At 54.2% G+C, this 20,944-nt stretch overlaps 1 protein-coding gene across 2 annotated transcripts; it reads right to left on the bottom strand.

Moving 5' to 3' along the window:
• Window positions 1-2,295: 2,295 nt before the first annotated feature.
• On the bottom strand, window positions 2,296-20,124 carry PRKCG (protein kinase C gamma; the record flags this gene model as incomplete). Of its 2 annotated transcripts, XM_079906919.1 has the most annotated exons (18): window positions 19,843-20,124; window positions 19,401-19,432; window positions 18,324-18,406; window positions 14,062-14,173; window positions 13,781-13,912; window positions 13,047-13,203; window positions 12,251-12,385; window positions 11,882-11,969; window positions 11,580-11,609; window positions 9,260-9,412; window positions 8,738-8,926; window positions 7,323-7,414; window positions 7,169-7,231; window positions 6,926-7,064; window positions 5,187-5,267; window positions 3,996-4,103; window positions 2,580-2,720; window positions 2,296-2,484 (listed from the first exon to the last, which is right to left on the bottom strand). In XM_079906919.1, the coding sequence occupies exons 1-18, from the start codon at window positions 20,010-20,012 to the stop codon at window positions 2,296-2,298; spliced, it is 2,094 nt and encodes a 697-aa protein (XP_079763045.1). In that variant the 5' UTR covers window positions 20,013-20,124. The 2 variants fall into 2 exon arrangements, with proteins under 2 accessions (XP_079763045.1, XP_079763046.1); XM_079906920.1 differs by lacking the exon at window positions 9,260-9,412.
• Between the last annotated feature and the right edge of the window lie 820 nt (window positions 20,125-20,944).

Raw genomic sequence — 20,944 nt, 5'->3', positions numbered from 1 at the left:
AGAGCCCGAGAGGGGCAGGGGCACACAGAGCGGCAGAGAGACAGAGCAGAGAATCCAGAGTCACACCGAGACCTCGAGGCTGTGAAATTCTGAGACTCGCAGGTCTGGAGACTGGAGAAGACACAGAGATGGCCTAAAAGAGACAGAGAGAGAAATGGAGAGGCAGAGATCTGATCTAGGATCCCTCCTCTTCCTCCAGGCTCAGAGATTCTGGGGTCCTGGAAGTGGAGAGGTCACAGACAGAGAGAGACAGGTAGACCGTCAAAGACCTTTGGGCTGAGAGATGCTGAGACCCAGAGACCTTGAGATAGGGAGAAAGAGAGAGAGAGAGAGAGAGAGAGAGAGAGAGAAGAGACCCTGAGAAGAAGAGACAGCAGGGGCAATCCTGGGGTACCCTGATGAAGACTGGGGCTCTGCCCAGGCGTGGGGCGGAGCCTGGGGTCTGGGCGGCTGGAAGAAGCTGGAGGGGGCGTCCCGGGCCGGGGTCCCCTGAGCAGCAGGCGGGCGCAGAGCGGAGCCGGGTCCTGCAGCCGCCGCGGAGCCGGGAGCCGGGCCAGCACCCACCCCCCCCGCCGTGATGTCAGCGGGGCCACTCTTAAAGGGGCAGGCCGCCCGCCGAGGGTCGGAGCAGGGGCTGGGGGCCGCGGGCACCGGATGGGGGTACCGCGGCGGTGCTGGGAAAGAGAGGAGAAGCCCCAGCATCCAACTGGGCCGAATCCCGGAAACCCAAGAGCCTGCAGGGACCAAGAGACGCCGGGGTTCCCCGAGGGAGCCTGCGAAGCTTTGAAGCTCGGTCCCCTCCAAATATACAGACAGAGGCACACCATTCCATTGGCCTGTCCCTGTCCAGGGACTACACTTCCCATCAGCCCTGGCGGCGGGAGCCGCACTTGGGGGAAGGGTCCGCCGCAGTGTCTGCTGGGAAGTGTAGTCTATTTGGACTGCCCTCTCCACGCCCCTCACTCACAAGTGGGTCAGGGGAAAGAGGCCCGGAGGGCGCATCTGCCTGCCCTCTGCCTCAGTCTCTGATTCTTAAGCTCACGGGTGTCTCTGTCTTGGAGGGTCTCTCAATAGCAGGCTTGCCTTTCATCCTCCCTCTTAGGACTTCCCAGTCGCTGGGTCTCAGTGTGCCAGTGTGTGAGCTTTATTGCTCTGGGCGAATATGTGCGTGCTTGTCTTTGTGCCCGGGATCTCTACCTGACACGCTCAGTGGTCTATGAGTACACCGCTGCCTCTTCCTGCACGTGTCCACTTTGGTCCTCTCTATGGCACTCTGTGTGTAGCTCGCTCGCGCGCTCTCTCTCTCTCGCTCTCGCTCTCGCTCTCGCTCTCGCTCTCGCTCTCTCTCTCTCTCTCTCTGCTTTCTCCAGGTCTTACCCTCATGCTGTGGGTATCATCTCTCACTTTATGGGTCTCTGCGTTCTCCCTCTCTCTCTGCAGACCCTTCCTCAGCCTCTGTCTCTGTTTGCTTCTATGTATAGTCGTTGTCCCACCTGCACACCCCCTTCATTCTCCAAGCTTAGAAGAAAACATCCAAACACTTCAGCATCAGCATCCCAAATTTATTCTCCAGCAGCTGTGGCAGGGTGGGAGAGGCAGAGGATTGGGGGTGGGGAGAGACCCCGAGAGTGGCAGGCACTGGGGTAGGGGTTGGGTTCCAAGCAGGACTGGAGAAGCCATGCAGTGGTGGGTTTAGGATGGGGAGTCTAGGACAAAAGCTGACTGAGAACAGCTGGGGAGAGAATCCTCCATACATCCCAGGAATCCCCAGAGTGTAGAAGAGGGGCACTGGAGCACAGAGGCACAGCTTCCCACTTACTCCAGAATGGAGTGGAGGTAGGTGGGGCCTCGGGGGGGGGGGGGTTGTCCTGAAATCCCAGTCTGAAACAGCCCGCCCTGTGACGCTATTTCCCAGAAATAAGAAAGAAGAAGAAGAAGAGGCATAGATTCTACCAAGATGGAGTCTAGAACTCCTTGGAGTTGGGATGGTGTTGGTGGCTCTGTAACTTGGTGGAGCGGAATCCAGAACACTGAGGCAGGTCAGAATCTAGGGCTCAGCCCAGCAGAATCTAGAACACGGTAAGACTCCAGAGATTGTATGCAGTTTAGAATGCCAGGAACGCTTGGGAGGGGCATCTGGAACCCGGGGCAGGGAGGGGGAGGGCAGAGGCCAGAACGTTGGGGAGCAAGATCTAGAATTGGAGAGGGGGTGGTGAAGTACGGGGGCGCGTGAGGTAGGGGTAAGGCTGGCGCGGCGGAGGGAGCCATGGGGACACCTAGTGGCGGCAGGTGAGATTACATGACTGGCACAGGTGCTGGGCTGATGGGGCTGCGGGCATCCGGGTGCACGAAATCCGGGTTGACATAGGTGAAGCCTTGGAATTCGGTTTGGTCGATGCTGGCCAGAACTAGGCGGTCTGGGGGAGTCAACGCTGGCGCCGCCCGCGTGAAGAACTTGTCGAAGTTCTCGCCGCTGCGGCCACACTGTGGGAAACACCGGGAGGGAAACATGAAGTACTGGAGCTCATGGATATTCCACCCTCTAGGGGCCAAGATTTCGTTCCCAGAAGGTGACTGACCGGGCGGGGTCTGAAAGGAGGCGCGATCTCTAATCGTTCCAGCCGTTCCCAGTCGATCCAACGGAAAAAGCCATGAGCTCGGATGGTGGGTTCTCCATCTGGCCCCGAGCCCAGGCGCTTTGCTGGGTGCTTGGTTAGGAACTGTAGGAAACACGGAGGGAGACGGACAGACATACACAGTCCCGGACAGGGAGGCCCAGAGAACGACAGAGAGAGAGGAAGACAAGCAAGGAGGAACAGAGAGACAAGCATAGAGATCCAGAAAGAGAAGAATGGGGGGGGGCAGGGGGAGATGGGACAGAGATGGGGGGAGGGAGTGGAAGGAAGAAAGGGAGAGAGAAAGAGGAAGAGGGGGAATAAATGAGATGGGGTAGATGAAACCCGGATCCAGAGACCCAGGGAGAGACAAAGAAAGAAGCAAAATTAGGGTGTGAGGGTATGAGGGGCGGAGAAACCCAGAAAGAGAGGAAGGGAAACGGAAAGAATCCCAGATGGGGGATGGAGGGAGAGAAGGAAAGAGGGAAAGTGTCAGAGAGGGAGAAGGGGGGAGAGAGAGGAGATTGAAGACCCAGAGAAAGGGGGGAATAGAGATCCAGAGAGAGGAGGAGACTCAGAGGGAGGACAGATACCCAGAGAAGGTAAGAGACAAGCAGGGGCAGGGGTGGGGGGAGACAAAGGTCCAGAAGGAGAAGAGGATGGAGACCCAGGAGACAAATGCCCAGAGAGAGGGATGAAGACCCCATATGAGGGCAGAGACTCAGAGAAAGGGGAGACAGAGACCCAGAGAGAGGAGAACAAAGATGCAAAAGGGGGACAGAGATTCCCGAAGGACACAGAAAAAAAGGTAGCAACACAGAAAGCCCCATGATATGTAGATGGAGGCAGCGGGATGAGACAGAAGCCCAGAGAGAGATAGTCAGAGAGACGTGGAGACGGGAGCTAGAAGCAGAAATGTCCTAACATCTGTTGAACAGCTGCTATAGGCTAGTCTCTTCCTCCTGCCTTAACTCCACAACCCCAGAGAAGGAGACTGAGGCTCCCAGAGTTTTGGTGACTTGCCCAACCGAGATCCCGCAGGAAGAAAAGTGGCAGGAGTTAGGTTCACCTGACCCAGCCAGTGCAGGAGAGGCAAGCCTTGGCCTTCCAGCACTTCCTGCCATGAGCTGGGGAGAGGAGCTAGCACAGGAGGACAGGATAGAGGCCATCCTTGGACTGCAGGTGGCAGCAGGGCAGTATGTTATTGTTCTAACAAAATCTCTGTATTATATAAATTTTTTCAGCGGACGGGAGTAAAGCAACTTGAGGAACGGGTGCCTTTTCCTAAGGTGCACGTAGACAACGTGTGGGCAGCCCTGGACAGCAGCAGTGGGGCGTGTGGCTTATGGGTCTGGAGAATCTAGGAGTTAGGTCTCTCACCCCCTTGCAGATGGCCACAGCTTCCCGGGAAAGCGACTTGGGGTAGGTGACAGTTTGTTCCATGATGGACTGGAACAGTTCCTCCTCGTCTTCCCCATCAAATGGGGGCTAAGGAAGTAGAGAGGATAGTCAGAGACTCGGCAAACTACCTGGCCGCACCTTCCACACCCTCACTGCCCACCATGAACACAGCCCACCCCTGGGCGCCCAAATTCCTAGGGAAAAATTTGACCAAACCGCAAAAGCTGTATCTTTCACACTTTCAGACTCTGTTGTTTTCTATCTCAGATGCTTCAGCTCTCTGCACCTCTTTGAGGTTCTGTCTCTCTTTCTCTGCTACGTAAATTGGCAGGGTATTAATTAGGCAACGTGTCATTTAAATAGAAGAGAGAAAAACTGCAGGAAAAGCTGTAAAAGCATTCTCCCGGTTGGATGAGTGGCCTCCAGTCTTCTGGGATTAGCAGAAGCAGTACCCAGGCAAAGCTTCTTAATGTGAAGTCTAGGGCATCTGTTTACACCATTGAGGGGGGCCATGAATTTGGATGGGAAAAAAACATGCATCTTTATTCTTTAAAATCTAAAACAAATTCAGCATTCATGGCAATTATAGGAAACAAACCCAAATAGTGGTAACTGTCACTTCATCACCAATGGAAATCACAGATATTTTCTTAGCACCTAAGAGTTGCAAATATCTCAAAAAATCAGTCATCTCTACTTCAAAATTACTGGTAGACCTTCCTATTTACTTCCTATTCCTGTGAGATATTACCATTTACTTCATTAGTAGGATATCACATATAGGTCCATATTCTAATATGTTTAGACAACCGTACACATTTAAATTTATTTAGCTGGTTAAATTACTCAATTAAACCTTTAACATTTTGATAACCATATTTCAACATGATTGGCTTCTTTTGTAATGCTATTATCTTACTTCATGCATTTAAAAACATTGTTCTGAGAAGGGGGTCCGTGACACAAGAAAAGTGAGGAACCCCTAGCCTGTGGGAAGATAATGCTTCAGGACCACGGAGAGCGCTCTCCTATCTGGCTGACCTTCCCCACAGCTTCTTATTAGCCTACAGACGGACATGACCGGCTCCTCCTGAGATGATGGCCATGTAACAGGTGGCACCCCATCCGTGTTGCCTTTAGTCAAACCAGCCTCTCCCCACCTTCCCTTACCTGCCCCGCCAGCATCTCATACAGCAGGACCCCAAAGGACCACCAGTCGACAGACTTCCCATAGGGCTGGTAGGCAATGATCTAGCAGGGGAGGAAGGAAGGCAAGGGATTATGATTTGTGATTCAAGAAACCTAGGGCCCCTCTGGCTTCACCGCCTGGGAACCCTACCCACTTTAAATGTTTTCAGCACAAACTTTTCCCATTCAGAATACTTTGGCTCCATCCTCTGGAAAATTTGGGAAACAAACTCTACCTACTTGGAACATTCCTTTGGTCCCAAATATAAAGACTATCTAAAGACCAAGTCGCAAGTTCCACGCATCCGGAATATCTAGGTAACTGGACTCTCTCCTTACAATATCAGGTGCATAGGGCAGAATTTCAGAGACCAGAGAGTCTTAAATCTGGACACATATCAGATTCTTCTAGGGGACTGTTTTTTGGCTTTTGTAAAAAATAAAATTAATTAATTAATTTTGGCTGTGTTGGGTCTTCGTTGCGGTGCGCAGGCTCCTCATTGTGGTGGCTTCTCTTGTTGTGCAGCATGGACTCTAGGCGCACGGGCTTCAGTAGCTGTGGCATGTGGGCTCAGTAGTTGTGGCTCGCGGGCTCTAGAGCACAGGCTCAGTAGTTGTGGTGCACGGGCTTAGTTGCTCCGCGGCACGAGGGATCTTCCCGGACCAGGGCTCGAACCCGTGTCCCCTGAATTGGCAGGCGGATTCTCTGGCTATGTTGGGTCTTCGTTGCTGTGCGCAAGCTTTCTCTAGTTGCGGCGAGTGGGGGCTACTCTTCCTTTCAGTGCGCGGGCTTCTCATTGCGGTGGCCTCTCCCGTTGCAGAGCACGGGCTCTAAGGTGTGAGGGCTTCAGTAGTTGTGGCACACGGGCTCTAGAGCGCAAGCACACGGGCTTAGTTCCTCCGTGGCATGTGGAATCTTCTCAGACCAGGGCTCGAACCCGTGCCCCCTGCATTGGCAGGCAATTCTTACCCACTGCGCCACCAGGGAAGCCCTGGCAGGCGGATTCTTAACCACTGCGCCACCAGGGAATTCCTAGGGGACTGTTTAAAGAGAGATGTCCCCGGCCCTGAAGAATCCCAGCCACAATAGGCCAGAGGCAGAGGCAGGAAGATGTGTGTATGTTTCAAAATCTCCCCAGGTGATTCTGATTACCAGCTATGTTTTGAAACCACTGGCATTGGTTACTTGAGCACTATCATAGAATCGCCAGGAAAGATCAAGAAGGGCACCACCAACCCCACCTCTTCCATCAAGTGAGAGGTCAGGACGTGCTCTCAGTCTACGTATATACAGTTAGATCATTAGCTTCACCCCCCCGCAACAAAATCAGAGCATACTCTGCCCACTTGAAATATTCAGGGGACACCCTCCACATGCCTAATGTTCTGGGGGATGGGGCCCACCCACTCAGAGTACACCAGAAATCATCTCCACCTTCTTAGAACAGTCCAGTAACAGGCCCTGTTCTCCTAGAATCCCTAGAGCTGGTCCTTCTCTTTTCGAACATTCACCCACAGGTCCCCCCACTTTGCCTATTTAGAGACTCAGCTCCGCCCACTTACAACGCTCCGCCAGAGCCTCTCTTTGCTGCTTGCTGTCGGAACCCCCACGGCCCAGGTAAAGACCCCAGGGTCAAGTCCCCATACTCTGAATACTGGACGACCAGCCACACCTACTCAGTGAATTGGGAGGGCACCAAGAGCAGTGGAGGCAGGATTACCTCGGGGGCTATGTAGTCTGGGGTCCCACAGAAGGTGCGAGTTGTGGTCCCGGGGAAGACGTTCTCCTTACACATGCCAAAGTCAGTGATTTTGATGTGTCCTTCAGCATCCAGCATCACGTTGTCCAGTTTCAGGTCCCTGGGGGTGGGAAGGGTACAGTTCAACGGGCTGGAGCCTTAAGCTCAAATTCCTTCTCTTCTGGGGGTCTGATTCCCTCCCCTGAAAGGCCTGGGACTGCTCACCGATAGATGATGCCCTGATTGTGAAGGAAGAAGAGGCCGATGGCGATTTCTGCTGCGTAGAACCTGGAGGTGGAGGTGGGGAGTCAGAAGGCCAGAGACTGGAGCCCACTCCCTTCCACTTTCCCTCTACCCTCCTCTCTTGGCCAAGACTCACGCTGCATGGGGCTCCTTAAACTTGCCCAGCTGCTGAATGTGGTACATCAAGTCGCCCCCAGTGACATACTCCATCACAAAATACAGGCGATCCTGGGGAGGAGTGGACGGGACTTAGAGGCAAGGACACGCCCACCAGGGGTTGGAAACGTCCATCCCTGCCCACTTGAGACAAAGGCTCTGGATCCACCCAATCAGAAATCCAGAGCAACTGTCTGTGCCCACAGGGAGGCCCCGAAGATTCTCAACGGGCCACCGCAGAATCTCCACCCACCCCATCCCCTGTTACTCCAAACTGTCGGGTGTTCCGGTCCTCCATTCTCGGAATTTAGGATTGAGGCCCACCATTTGCTTGAAATCCCTGGGATACTGAAACCTCTTTCCACACCCACTCACATGCATATGCAATCATGGCCACCTGTTAGGAACCAAAGTTGTTCAGGCCTCACTAGCAAATGATAGTAATTTTTAATTTATTTTATTTTTATTTTTTTGGCCGTGCCGTGCCACTTGCAGGATCTTGGCTCCCCGACCGGGGATTGAACCTGGGCCCCCTGCAGTGGAAGCGTGGAGTCCTAACCACTGGACCACCAGGGAATTCCCGATACAGTACTAATTTTTAAAAAACTCCAGGAAGGGGACTTCCCTGGTGGCGCAGTGGTTAAGAATCTGCCTGCCAGTGCAGGGGACACGGGTTCGAGCCCTGGTCCGGGAAGATCCCACATGCCATGGAGCAACTAAACCTGTGTGCCACAACTGCTGAAGCCCGCGCACGTAGAGCCCATGCTCCACGACAAAAGAAGCCACCGCGATGAGAAGCCCGCGCACCGCAACGAAGAGTAGCCCCCGCTCGCGGCAACTAGAGAAAGCCCATGTGCAGCAATGAAGACCCAATCCAGCCAAAAATAAATAAATAACTGAATAAAAATTTAAACAAAACAAAACCTCCAGGAAGCTGGCTACGCCCACTCAGAGCTCTTGGAAGTAGAGTCACGTTTTCTCTAACCCCTGACAGTTGTCCCATTCCACAGCCTTCGGGAAACACCCTGTTTCTGACAAGTCCTTAACTCAGAATCCAAGAGTGACCACCTCACCACTCAGAGCCCACTTACAGGCATGCTCACTTAGAAGACATTCTCCACGAATTCTTTTACTCCAGAAGCCCTTACTCAAAAAACACCCACTCAAGACCTAGGGGATTCAGGCCACTCCCACGCAGGATCCTAGCCTCGTGGCCACGCCCTCCAGGGGCACCTGCATTCTGGCCACGCCCACTGAGGAGCCCGCCACACCCAATCAGAGTTCACAGGGTTCTTCCGCCTTGCCAAAAACTCAGAATCTCAAAGCAAATGCTTGATACATCCAGTGGGGATGAGGCAGGGCTCCTGAGCCGGCCTCTGCCACCTCCTTTCTTACCGGGGTCTGGAAAGTGGAGTGAAGCTGGGTGAGAAAGTGGGGCCGGCCTCCGGGGCCTCGACCCCCCAGGGCTAACACGCGTTTCTCCACCAGGGTGCAGTCCACGTCGTCATCCTGGACAATCACGTCTTTCTTCAGGATCTTGATGGCATAGAGCTCATCGGAGCCCCTGCGCTCGGCCAGCATCACCTAGGGGCAGAGGCGGGAAAGGCCCAGTCCATCTTGGGAACCAGAGGTGCGGGTCCCTACCCCTCCCTTTCAAGGACACAAACGAATGGGAGTCCCAGGTCCTCCCTCTCCCTCTCAGGGGACCAGATGCCCTGACTTTGCCAACTACTCCCTCAGAGAAAGTAGCCACATCTTTATGCCTCTCCTCTCCAGGAACTCAAGAGACCCATCAAACTCTCTTTGGGGACTCAGTAGCCTAGTTCCCTCCCCGCTGCACTTCAGCTCTAAGAACCAGAAACCTGAGCCCCACCCCCAGACATTCTCCCACTTCTCCCAGAGCCCCAGGAATCCAACCTTCCCAAAACTGCCTTTTCCTAGAACCATGAGGAAGCTGAAGTCAGAGATGTGCAGACGTCCAGGGCTTGCCCCGAAGAAACAGCGCTTGGAGTCAGTGGGACTAGGAGATGGGGAGGGGATGGGAGAGGAAGAAGGACCCATCCGCACCCTCTGTGAGAAAGGGGAGAGATCCAAAGCTAGTCAGGCCCCAGAAGGGGATAAGGAGGTGCCCCTCAGAGAGACAGCACCCAAGAACGAAAGGGACGGGGAGAGATGGAAAGATGGAGAGAGAAAAAAAGTTGTCTCCACCCCCATCTCTGGCTTAAGAACTTTCTCTGATTTCCCGTAGCCTGGAGGGTTTATTATTCAACTAGCACTTAGATAGCTTACTATATGCCATTGATCCTCCAGGAGACCCTTGTCACCCACCCCACCCCCCATTTTAGAGACGATGGCACAGAGACATTAAGTAACTTGCCCGAAGTCACACAGCAGGTAAAAAACAGAGCCAGAAATCAACGTCCGTTAAAGTCAGAGACTGTGTCTCCCTCCCTTCTGTTTTTCTACCATCACCCAGCACATGACTTGGGTCTCAGCAGGAGTGGTTGAGTGGATGAAGGTCTCGGGAGATGCGTGCTGAACGCACAACCTGTTGCTCTATGTTCAGAGCACACCCAGAACCTGAACACCTTTACCATCATTGTCCCCTGGGCGAAGCCACTGGCAACTCCCCTCTGGGCCTTCACGATAGCCTTCTTCCCCCTTCCACCATCTCTTCTTGACACAGAGGCAGTTATCTTGCCCAAATAGAAATCATCTCAGGCCACCTCCAATGCCCTCCCATCTCACTTGGTTTAAAAGCCAAAATCCTTCCAATAAATGACGAGGCTACCCCCACCCCTTCTCTCTCTGACTCCATCTCCTACTTCTTCCCACCCTCATCCCTCATCCCTCCCTCTGCTCCAGCCTCACTGCTGGTCTGGGCCCACCTCAGGGCCTTTGCACGTGATCTTCCCTCCACCTGGAAGGCTTTCCACTATCCTCACAGCTCGCTATTTCATCTCCTTTATGTCTTTGCCCAAAGGTCACTTTCTCAGTGAAGGCTTCTCTGCTTATTGCTACTAAAATCTCAAAACGGCTTTCCTGGTGGCGCAGTGGTTGAGAGTCCGCCTGCTGATGCAGCGGACACGGGTTCGTGCCCCGGTCCAGGAAGATCCCACGTACCGCGGAGCAGCTGGGCCCGTGAGCCATGGCCACTGAGCCTGCGCGTCCGGAGCCTGTGCTCCGCAACAGGAGAGGCCACAACGGTGAGAGGCTCACGTACCGCAAAAAAAAAAAAAAAAATCTCAAAAAACAGCACTCCCTATCCTCTTTAGCATTTATTTTTCTCCACAATCACATATCACCTTCTGACCTAGGATCATTCACTCCTTTATTTTGTTGAATGCCTTCCAAGGGTAAGCCCCACGAGGGGAGGAGGTTGTCTCTCTCTCTCTCTCTTTCCCTCTCTCTCTCTCTTTCTCTCTCTCTCTCTCTCTCTTGTTTTCTGCTCTATCCCCAGTGATTAGAACCATGCACACAGAGGGCTCAACAAAATGTTTTTTGAAAGAATAAATGGGAGAGAGAGAGAGAACGAGCGCATTATTCCTTCCTTGACCTGGAAATCTCGTCTCCCTGTCCTTTGCCTGGGGAATCCTGCACTTCCTGTCTACGAACTTTTCTCTGACTCCCCCAGGTCCTGCCAGAGGCTTAGGACTCCCTAGTGCCTGAAGCCATCTCCGTGATCAAACACACTCCTTCTCTATCTGTAACTTTCTCCTATATTGAAAGAGGAGCTCCCCAGGGAATGGCCTGATTCTACTCCCAAAATAGGGCTTGGTTTACATAAAACCTCAGGAAATAGGTGTTCAGTAAGTCAAAAAACCAATGGAGGAGAGAAAGGCACAGTGATAAATAGGCAGAAAAACTCAAGGAGCAATTCGGGTGTCACCTCCTTAGGGAAGTCCTCCCTGACCACCTCCACCCCAACCCCCTGGCCCCAGGCTGGGGTTAGTGCCTCCTCTACGCTTCTTTGTTCCCTGAGCTACCTCTAATTTAGCACATCATCCTGGAATCTGAGTATCTGTGACTGTGTCCCTACCTTGAGGAGTTGCCTGCGGGTCAGATTCGGCTCTGGAGAGCTAGGATTACTCAGCAAACACAAGACCTGCCACCAAGTATGTACTCAACCCATGTGTGTGGAAATGAAGACAGATGTTGGAGGAGAGAGAGGTGGGGGGACGGATACAGACCACAGGAAAGGAAACTGTCTCCATTCCAGGCCTCCAGCTCTGCTCACCTCGTACAGTTCCAGGGGGTAGTTACAGGCCTGGGGGAGAAGAAAGCCAGAGTCAGAGCCCCCAGAGAGGTAGGAGATTGCCCTAAAGCAGGGGATGGGGGTCCCCAGACCCCCAAGCCAGGGGGATGGATAGGAGCTCTAATTCCCAGCAGTGCCCTAGAAGACCAGAAAGAACTCCAGGGCTTTCTGGGAATTTTAGTCCCAGGGCCAGTGGGCAACGAGCGATGGAGTTTGGGAAAGGCCAGCTCTGAACTGTGGGTGACTGGGCTGGGCTCCTTGTGGGGAAGCCGGGGTCTGGGTACCTCAAACTTCTGGAGGAGGCTGCAGTTGTCAGCATCAGCCACTGGCACATTGTAATATTCGCCCTCCTCCTGGTTCAGTAACTTGTACCTGACACACAGACGGAGACCAGAGGCGGGCAGGAGGAGGGGAGACGGACGGGGAGGGGGGTACCCGCGGGAGCGGCAGTGACATCAGACGGGGGGAAGAGACAGAGAGACGGAGAAGGAGAGAGAAAGAGTGAGATAAGGAGAGAGGGGCGGGGGAAAGAGAGAAAGAAGCACAGGGAGGTAGAAAAGATAGTGCCCTAGAGAAGAGGGACCACCCACGGAAGTTGATGCAGATGCAGGGGCCCCGCCCCCAGCCCCGCCCGGCCCCGCCCCCGCCCTCACCAGCCGTCCACGGGAACCTTGAGCAGCTCCGAGACGCCAAAGGACATGGCACCCATGAAGTCGTTGCGGGAAGTCCGGTCCCAGTCCCACACCTCCACGCTGAGCCGGCGCTCCACGTCCCCCGGCTTCAGGTTGCTGCGGGAAGGGAGTGGCACAATGAGGGGCCCGGCTCTTGGCTGCCCACCTTTCCGCCCTGGGGAAGAGCAGGAAAACCCGGGGAGCTGGGGGTCCTGTTTCCTGCTCTGTAAATTGTTTTGCCACCCCAGGTCCTGCCGAAGAGCGTCTCTCTCCCTGTCTGGGCCCTAAGTAAACCTAGACAGCTCTCAGTCTCCCTCCCTCCCTGGCTCTTCCCCATCTCTGTCTCCCGGCCTTTCTCTCCAGGCCTCTCCTTTTCACGGGGCCCCTCTCCTCCCTCCAGATCTGTCCGTCTGTCTTTCTGTCAGTTGGCTTCTCTTTCCCTCCCTGCCACCCACCCATCGCCATTCCTTCCGTGTTTCTCTTTGGGTTTATGTCTCTTCTTCTGAGTTGCAGGGTCTGTCTACCTCTCTCTCGGATCCCTGTCTCATTCTAAAGCGGTGAGCTTTGATGGAGATCAAACACACAGATGTCTGTCTCTCGCCTTCTGTATCTCTGTCCCTCTCCCTCAACCACTTCATTTTCTTCTCCCACCACCTTCTTCTGCCCTTTTTGGGATTCCCCCAATGCTAACACCTGCTCTCTGGGGTGTTCTGGGCCACCAGGACCCTCAGATCATTCTCTATCAGTAATTACAGCCTCCCCTGCACCCGAGGCTCACAACACAAAGGTCTCGTTCCACACAGGGTTTAGCGTGGCTTTCACCGTCCGGGTCTTCTGTTTTGTCAAATTCCGAGGATCTGGGATGAGCTTCAGTTTCACATAGGGATCAGACAGACCATTGGGGTCCATTGGGATGAGGTTACGGGCCTCGCCAACTGAGCGGGGAGGGGAAGGAGGGTAGATGGGGTTAGAGATCCAGGAAGAAGCCCCCGAGCCTCTCCCCAGCCAGCAGTCAAGAATTCCAATCTCTCCGCAGCCTCTCTCAAGACCCAGGTGTTTTTGATCTTTTACTTCTCCAGTGCCCAGAAGACAGGGCATGAAGCCCTTTCCCCAGCCAGTGACCCAGAAATCAAACCCAAAGACCCTGGCTCCATTAGGACCCAGGAGTCGGGACCCTGGCCATATCACCACTAGTAAACCCGAACCTCCTTCGGAACCAGCTCTTCTCTCATTCCCCACCCCCCACCCCTCCACCCCCCAGGACCTTGATGCCCAGAACAGCCATTAAGAGGCGCCAGAGGCATGGCTGGAGAAGGGGCCTCGAGCTAGAAGGGGCGCGGCCGAGTGGTGTTCAGCTTTTGCAGGTGGGGTCAGGAGTGTGGGTGCGACCTCCGCGAGGGGCGTGGCCTTTCTGAGTCGGGGGGCGGGGCGGGGTGGGCAGCTCAGGGGCATTCAATCGGTTCCTCACGCTCCGGTAAAGGGGCGGGGCCAGGCGAGGGGGCGGGGTCTCACCCGTGACGTGGATCTCATCCGAAGTGGGAGCTCGGATTTCCAGCTGCAGGCGGCCGCGGCGCTCCGTGTGGTCCACACCGCACAGAGAGGGCACGCTGCGCACACAGCGCCGGTGCACGTTCATCTCGCAGCCTGGGGGAACAGAACTGAGGGTAGCACTTCAGGTCCCGCCCTTAACCCCAGACTCCATTCCCCAGCATTTACCGGAAACCCAGACACTGCACTTTTGCAGGGGCCCCAGAAGCGCCAAGTTCTGGCGGGCGCAGCAAGCGTGGACTCACAGGAGCACTTCATGCCCTGGTGCACCAGCCCGTAAAGGAGGGAGCCACAGTGGTCGCAGAAGGTGGGGCTGCTGTAGCTGTGCAGACGGAACTTGTGCTTGTTCCGGGGATCCTGGGGGTAGGGAGGAGCCGGTCAGAAGGGGTCTGCAGGGCGTCCTAAAAGAACAGCCCCCTGAACTCTTTCTCTTCCGCCCTGCTCTCCCGTCTTCCTGCGGCTCCACCTCACTCATTCACTCTACAATATTTATTGAGCACCTCCTGTGTGCCAGCACGGTTCCTGGTGCCGGGACCCAGCCCTGAGCAAAACAAAGGAAAACTCCTGTCCATGTGGACTTTACTTTCTAATGGAGGGAGAGAGAAAATAAACACGATATGTAAAATATATAGTATTACAGATGGTAATAGGTGCTCTGGACAAAAATGAAGAAGAAAAGGGGATTGTGAAATAGAGTGATCAGGGAAGGTTTCACTAAGAAGGTGGCATTTGGGAAGAACCTGAAGGAAGCGTAGGCTTCCAAAGTCCCATAGTCCCTAATCCCCAACCTTCCACAAGCTGTTCTCCCGAGGACTTGTGGGCCACCATGAACCTCAGATCACTCACTGTCAGCCTCTGTCAATGTCTACCCGCTGATGATCTGCCTACTCTGAGCCCCCTGTGGGATGGAGAATATGACCTCTCAGTTTTAGGGACCCAGGTGACCTAAATGAAACATTAAGTGTAAACAACAGAGCCGTGTCTGGCATGTTAAATGTGCTCAGTAGCGTCACTGCTGTCATTACTGCTGTGGTTATTATTAGTGATTTTACTGCAGTCCCCACATACCCTTGGGCTTAATCAAGAGCTGGGCCTGGGCTTCCCTGGTGGTGCAGTGGTTGAGAGTCCGCCTGCTGATGCAGGGGACACGGGTTCGTGCCCCGGTCCGGGAAGATCCCACATGCCGCGGAGCGGTTAAGGCCCGTGAACCATGGTCACTGAGCCTGCGCGTCCAGAGCCTGTGCTCCACAACGGGAGAGGCCACAACAGTGAGAGGCCCGCGTACCGCAAAAAAAAAAAAAAAAAAAAAAAGAGCTGGGCCATTTCCCAGCTGCGTGATTTCAGACAAGTAAGTGCCCAATTTTGAGGCTCAGCGCCCTCCTCTGCACAGTGGAAATAATGTATATCTTGAAGAGATGCTAAATGTCGAGTCCAATTAAGCATGAATTTAAGACACCAATAAAAGCATTCCTCCTTCCACCCTCAGCAATGTCTGAGTGTTAAATAATCTGATATTTGCCTTTTTCTACGAATGCATTGCAAGAGTTATCCCTAGGGTGAAAATTCAGGACATTCTTGGGCTTTCACTTATTTTGCAGTTTAGTGGGGATTCTATTTTGAATTATACTTGGACGGAGGGAGGGTGTTGGCAGGTGCATGTGCTGGACCTCTGAAGATCTTCATCTGACCCTGGCTCAAAGTGTTCCTGCCGCATGAAATGAGATGCTGTGGGTGAAAATTCCCAGCAGGGTACCTGACACAGAAGCTGTTGCGATTATCCTCAAGGTGAAAGTAGCTATTAAAGAGGAGACAGTACTGTGGCTCCAGTTCGAAAGATCAGGGTCCAGATTTTTGACTCTCCCGACCACCCAGCTGTGTGGCCTCCCCCCACACCACCCTTTTTAGAGACTCAGGTTTCCTCCCCATAAAATGGGGCCATGAGCCCTCCCTGAAAGGGTTCTTGTGAAGATTGAATGAAATCATGCTTGTCGAGCCCTGAGCATTTCTTAAGCCCTTGATCTGTGTTGCTGACAACAAGATTAAAAGCTTAGTGCTTCACAAAGGAAAAGAAAGCCAGAGTGATATAGAGGAAAGACCTGGTCCTCTGTTTCCTCATCAGTAATAGTAATAATTTTACAATGATAATAATTAATACTTTGTGTCTGGCTATGTACCAGGTGCTGTCCCAAGTATTTGACTCATTTAGTCCTTAAAACGGTCCTACAAGATGAGGGCATGGTTACCATCCCCATTTTATAGACAAGGAACTCCAGAGGTGCAGAGAGGTAAATAAACTTTTGGAAGGTCACAGAACCAATACGCGGTGGAGGTGGGATTCAAGCCCAGGTGTCCTGGCCCAGGAGCCCCGGTCAGATGAGGACAGGAACAATACCTAACCTTACAAGCTGTTAAGCAGAGTCAGTCCTATACTATATACAAGATACCTGATGCGTGCACGCAATGAGCCCTGGATGACTCAGATGTAGTGTTTGCTGGTGGTGGAGGCAGGCGAGGCAGCCCAATCATAACGTATATAGGTGCTCGTAGACAGTGGTGCTCGATATGTGTTCTCAGAGGTCACATCCTCTACGTAAACTTCAATTTTCTCGACCTGACAAGCTGGCAACGTGCCTCATGGACTTCCGTGGTGCTCTCCCTCTCTCTCTCATTCTGCCTTTCTCCATCTGCTAATCATAAAACCATCTCCAGCCCTGTGTCAGACCCCGGGCTCTTATCCTGCCTGACTTCCCTGAAAACAAGCCTGGGCGGGGTGCGGGGGGTGGGGGGCTTCCCGGGCTTCCCTGGTGGCGCAGTGGTTAAGAATCCCCCTGCCAATGCAGGGGACACGGGTTCGAGCCCTGGTCCGGGAAGATCCCACATGCCGCAGAGCAACTAAGGCCGTGTGTCACGACTACTGAGCCTGCGCTCTAGAGCCCACGAGCCACAGCTACTGAGCCCACATGCCACAACTACTGAAGCCCGCGGGCCTAGAGCCCGTGCTCCACAACAAGAGAAGCCACCGCAATGAGAAGCCCGCACACCGCAACGAAGAGTAGCCCCCGCTCGCTGCAACTAGAGAAAGTCCGCGCGCAGCAACGAAGACCCAACGCAGCCAAAAATAAATAGATTAAATAAATTAAAAATAAACAAGACTGGGGGCATCTAGACTCATGCTGTCCCACATGGTAGCCCTAACCACAGGTGGCTATTTAAATGGAAATCAGTGGATAAACAACAAGTTCCTAATGTATAGCAAAGGGAACTATATTCAATATCCTGTGATAAACCATAATGGAAAAGAATATTAAAAAAGAATGTATATATGTGTATAACTGAGTTACTTTGCTGTACAGCAAGAGATTGGCATAACGTTGTAAATCGAGTATACTTCAATAAAAAAATAAATAAATTGAAATCAATTCAAATTAAATGGGGTTTAAATTTCTGTCCCTCGGCAGTTAGCTGTGGTGGCTGGCAGCTGGATGGCGAAGATACAGAACGCTTCCATCATTGCAGAAAGTTCTATTGGTCAACACTGGACGGTGAGCCTCATTATATAGAGGAGGAAACTGAGGCTCAGGGAGAAGAGCCCCACAGCCAGAAAGAAAGTGAAGGAGGGATCAGGGGAAGGCATGCAAGGTGGGCAGTTCTTGTAAGCCCCTGATGTTGGGGGGCGGGGGGAGGGAGAGAACAGTTGTGTGTATCTGTGTGAGCGCACATGGGGGATCTGTACATGCACGTGTGTGTCCATACACGGGGGTCTAATATGCATATATGTGTGTGTGTGTGTGTGTGTGTACACAGGGGTCTGTATATGCATATATATGTGTGTGTGTGTGCGTACACGGGCAGGGTGTCTGAAAATGCACATGTGCATGTGTATGACAGGATCTCTCTGGGCTTCCCTCTCTCAGCACCTCCTAAGCTGTTATCCTTATCTACCATTTTCTATTCTAGTTTCCCTTTCTGGGTATCTACCGCCCCGTCTCTCTGAGTTTCTGTGTCTCTGTCTCTCCCAGTCTTTCTGGGTCCCCTTTTCCTTCCTCCTGTGTCACTGTCTCTGTTCCATTGCTCTCACTCTCTCTGCCCCAATCTCTCTGTCTGGCTCTCTGTTTTTTTCTGCACCTCTGGGTTCTCTCTCTGTCTCATCTCAGGATCTCGGTGCTTGCATCGATTTCTCTCTCTGTCTCTCTGTCTCTCTCTCTGTCCCTCAGCTGTCTATTTTTTTAATCTCTTGACTCCTGGATCACAGTCCACATCCGTGCTGAGGTCCCCTCACCCCGTCTCCTCTTTGTCCCCCGCCTGGGTCCCCAGCCTGTCTTGGTCCCCTCTCATTCCCCCTTTCCAGGCCAAGGGCAGGGAATCTGGGCCAGACTAGCTCTCCCTATCTCTCCAGCCCCCCTCCCCTCCCAGCCTTAAAAATAGCAGGAGAAATTGGGACGGACGCCGAGGGGGTGAGGGCGGGGGCACAGCCCGAGGAGGAAGAACCAGGTGTCTGGGCACTCACGTCTGTCTGGGGGCCCTTCCCAGCGCCTGGACACTCGAAGGTCACAAATTCGTGGCATCGTCGATGAACCACAAAGCTGCAGACTGAAGGTGAGAATCATAGAGACACAGAGACAGAGAGAGACCCCAATGGACAGAAAATCAGAAACAGAGGAGACCCAGACAGAAAGAAGACCAGGAGAGGAGGATCCCCATAGAGTTCAATACAGAGAAAATCAAAGAGACCTTGACATGCAGAGAGACAGAGACAGAGACACTGGGAGACAGAAATTCAAAACGTGGACCCAAAGAAAGAAACAGAGATGCAGAGAATCACAGAAAAAGAGGAAGCACAGAGAGCCCAATGCATACCCACAGCCAAAGGGAGACAGAGACACAGAGATAGAGAGACAGAGAGAGAGAGACAAAGAGAGAGGAAGACAGAGAAAGAGATGGAGACAGAGAGAAAACAGGATCCCATTGACACAGACCCACAGACTGCGATAAGAAAGCCAGGAGAGAGGCAGGCCAACTAGAAGAGAGGAAACACAGAGAGAGGTCCTCCAACAGAACAGAGAGCATCAACTTGGGCAGAAGTGAGTCTGGGGGCGCCGCTGCCGGCCCGCCCCCCTCCCTGACTCACTCAGTTCTCAGCAAGTAGCAGCTGGTGCTTTAGGACTCGGCCCCCTCTCCCGGCCCCCACCCGCCCATCGCCCATCGGTGACCCCACCCGGCCGGCCCCTGCCTAGGACGGTGGTGTTGTCATGGCAACGGCAGGGGGGGCTCTGACTTTGCATCTCCAGCCCCCCTCCCTTCAGCTCCCCTTTTCCAAATCTCACTGTTCCCATGGCAACAGATTCTCCAAATATCTGTCCCCACCTGGAGCCGGCCGAGGGAGGGGCCCCCAGCACCACCTCCGCGTTGGCCCCGCCGTCAGAGCACCCTCCCCACTGCAGGTTGTCTCTGCCACACCCCCCCGCCCAGGGCTCCCCCGCGCCTCTCTGGGGACCAGAGAACACGTGTGCCAAGCAGCCTAGGCTGTGGGGCCCCAGCCTCCACCCTCCTGAGGGTCCTGGGAGTCCAGGTCCCCAGCTCTTACCTTGACATTGCAGGCCCTGTTTTCCAATCCCCCTGTAAGAGTCAAGGATCTGAGGTCAGTGCAGAAAAGGGTACCTGGACCTCTCACCTCTGCCAGTCATAGGAGGCCTCCGTCCTCCCATCCTCCTCCTGCAGGACCCAGGAGTCTGAGCCCCAGCTGCCTCTCCTTTCCAGAACCCGGAAATTCTGGCCCCCCAGTCTCTCTTCTCTCAGACCCAGGAGCCCAGGCCCCCAGCCCCTTCCTTCAGACCCAGAAGTCCAGGGCCCCAGCCCCTCCTCTCTCTGACCCAGGAGTCCAGGCCCTGGCCCCTAGACCCCACCTACCCTAGGGCCAGGAGCCAGGGCTGCAGCCCCCGCTTTCCTCGTCACTGTGGGGTCTGGTGCGTCAGGGGTCTTTAGCACTAGTCTCCTTATCCCTCAGGGCCCCAGCCCCCTTCCCTCACCATATGAAGTCAGTGCAGTGGCTGCAGAAGGTTGGCTGCTTGAAGAAGCGAGCGGTGAACTTGTGGCTCTTGACTTCGTGGACCACCTTCTGCCTCAGAGCCCCCTTTCTGCAAAACAGGGGCCGGGGTCCCCCCTCTGAATCGCCTCCGCCGGGGCCCAGGCCTGCCATGGCCCCAGTAACGTAGCAGGGACCAGGATCCTGCCTTTCTCGGGAAACAGGTGGAAAGGCAAGGAGCCGAAAGCTCGGAAGAGCAAAAGAGCCGGCGGGAGATTCCGAGGTGGAAAGGAGAGGGGCGAGGCACCTCCGGAAGCGGAGCGCGCAGGACAGGGAGCGGCACCCCGGGGCGCGCCGGCTCCGCCAGGGGGAGCGGGCGAGTGGGGCGGAGAGCCGAGGGCAAGGGCGCGGAGGAGCCGGAGGCACGGGCGGCGTCGGTGGTGGGAGCTCCAGCTCAGGCACCTGCTGAAATGTGGGAGCCCCGGGTGGGGGGAGGCGTTGCCATGACGACCGAGAGGCGGGGTTTCGGCTTAAAGGCGTCCCCCTCCTTGAGACCTGGGACAAATGCCGTCCCCTCCAACACACACACACACGTGCGCACACCCACGCCGGGGGCTGGCTGAAGGGAAGGGACATCCTCCGAGCCGTGCCCTGCCCCCTCCCCAATCTGTCGCCCGGCCCCGTCTTCCTCCCCGACTAGGGTGCCTCGGTGAGTCCTGTTAGGCCACTGCAGCTCCTCTCCGATCTCTGTGTCTGATTGTGTCACTCTGTTTCATTGCACAAACTTTGTATTAGTGCTGGGGTCCAATGGTGAGCAGGGAGCCTTGGTGTCTCAATTTTTCTGATGCCACCCGAGTCTTGATTTCTCTCTCTAGGCTTCTGTGAATTTGTACTTCTAGGTCTCCCTCTGGGAGTGTCCATTTCCCTGGGTCTCTGTTCCTTTCCCTAGTCCTGGCGCTCTCTCTGTCTCTCTGGGTGGGTCTGGGTTCCTTCCTTATCTCTGAGAATTTCTGTTTTTATTTTCCTGTTTTCTTCGCTGTGTATCTCCATTTATGTCTGTCACTCATCCTGTGACCCCCTCTGGGTCCTGGTGTGTGCGTCTCTCT

Source organism: Stenella coeruleoalba (assembly GCF_951394435.1).
Source record: "Stenella coeruleoalba genome assembly, chromosome: 20".
In the NCBI taxonomy this organism is placed as follows: domain Eukaryota; kingdom Metazoa; phylum Chordata; class Mammalia; order Artiodactyla; family Delphinidae; genus Stenella; species Stenella coeruleoalba.
The sequence above is the reverse complement of the archived record's forward strand: the minus strand, read 5'-3'. Positions and strand labels throughout refer to the sequence as shown.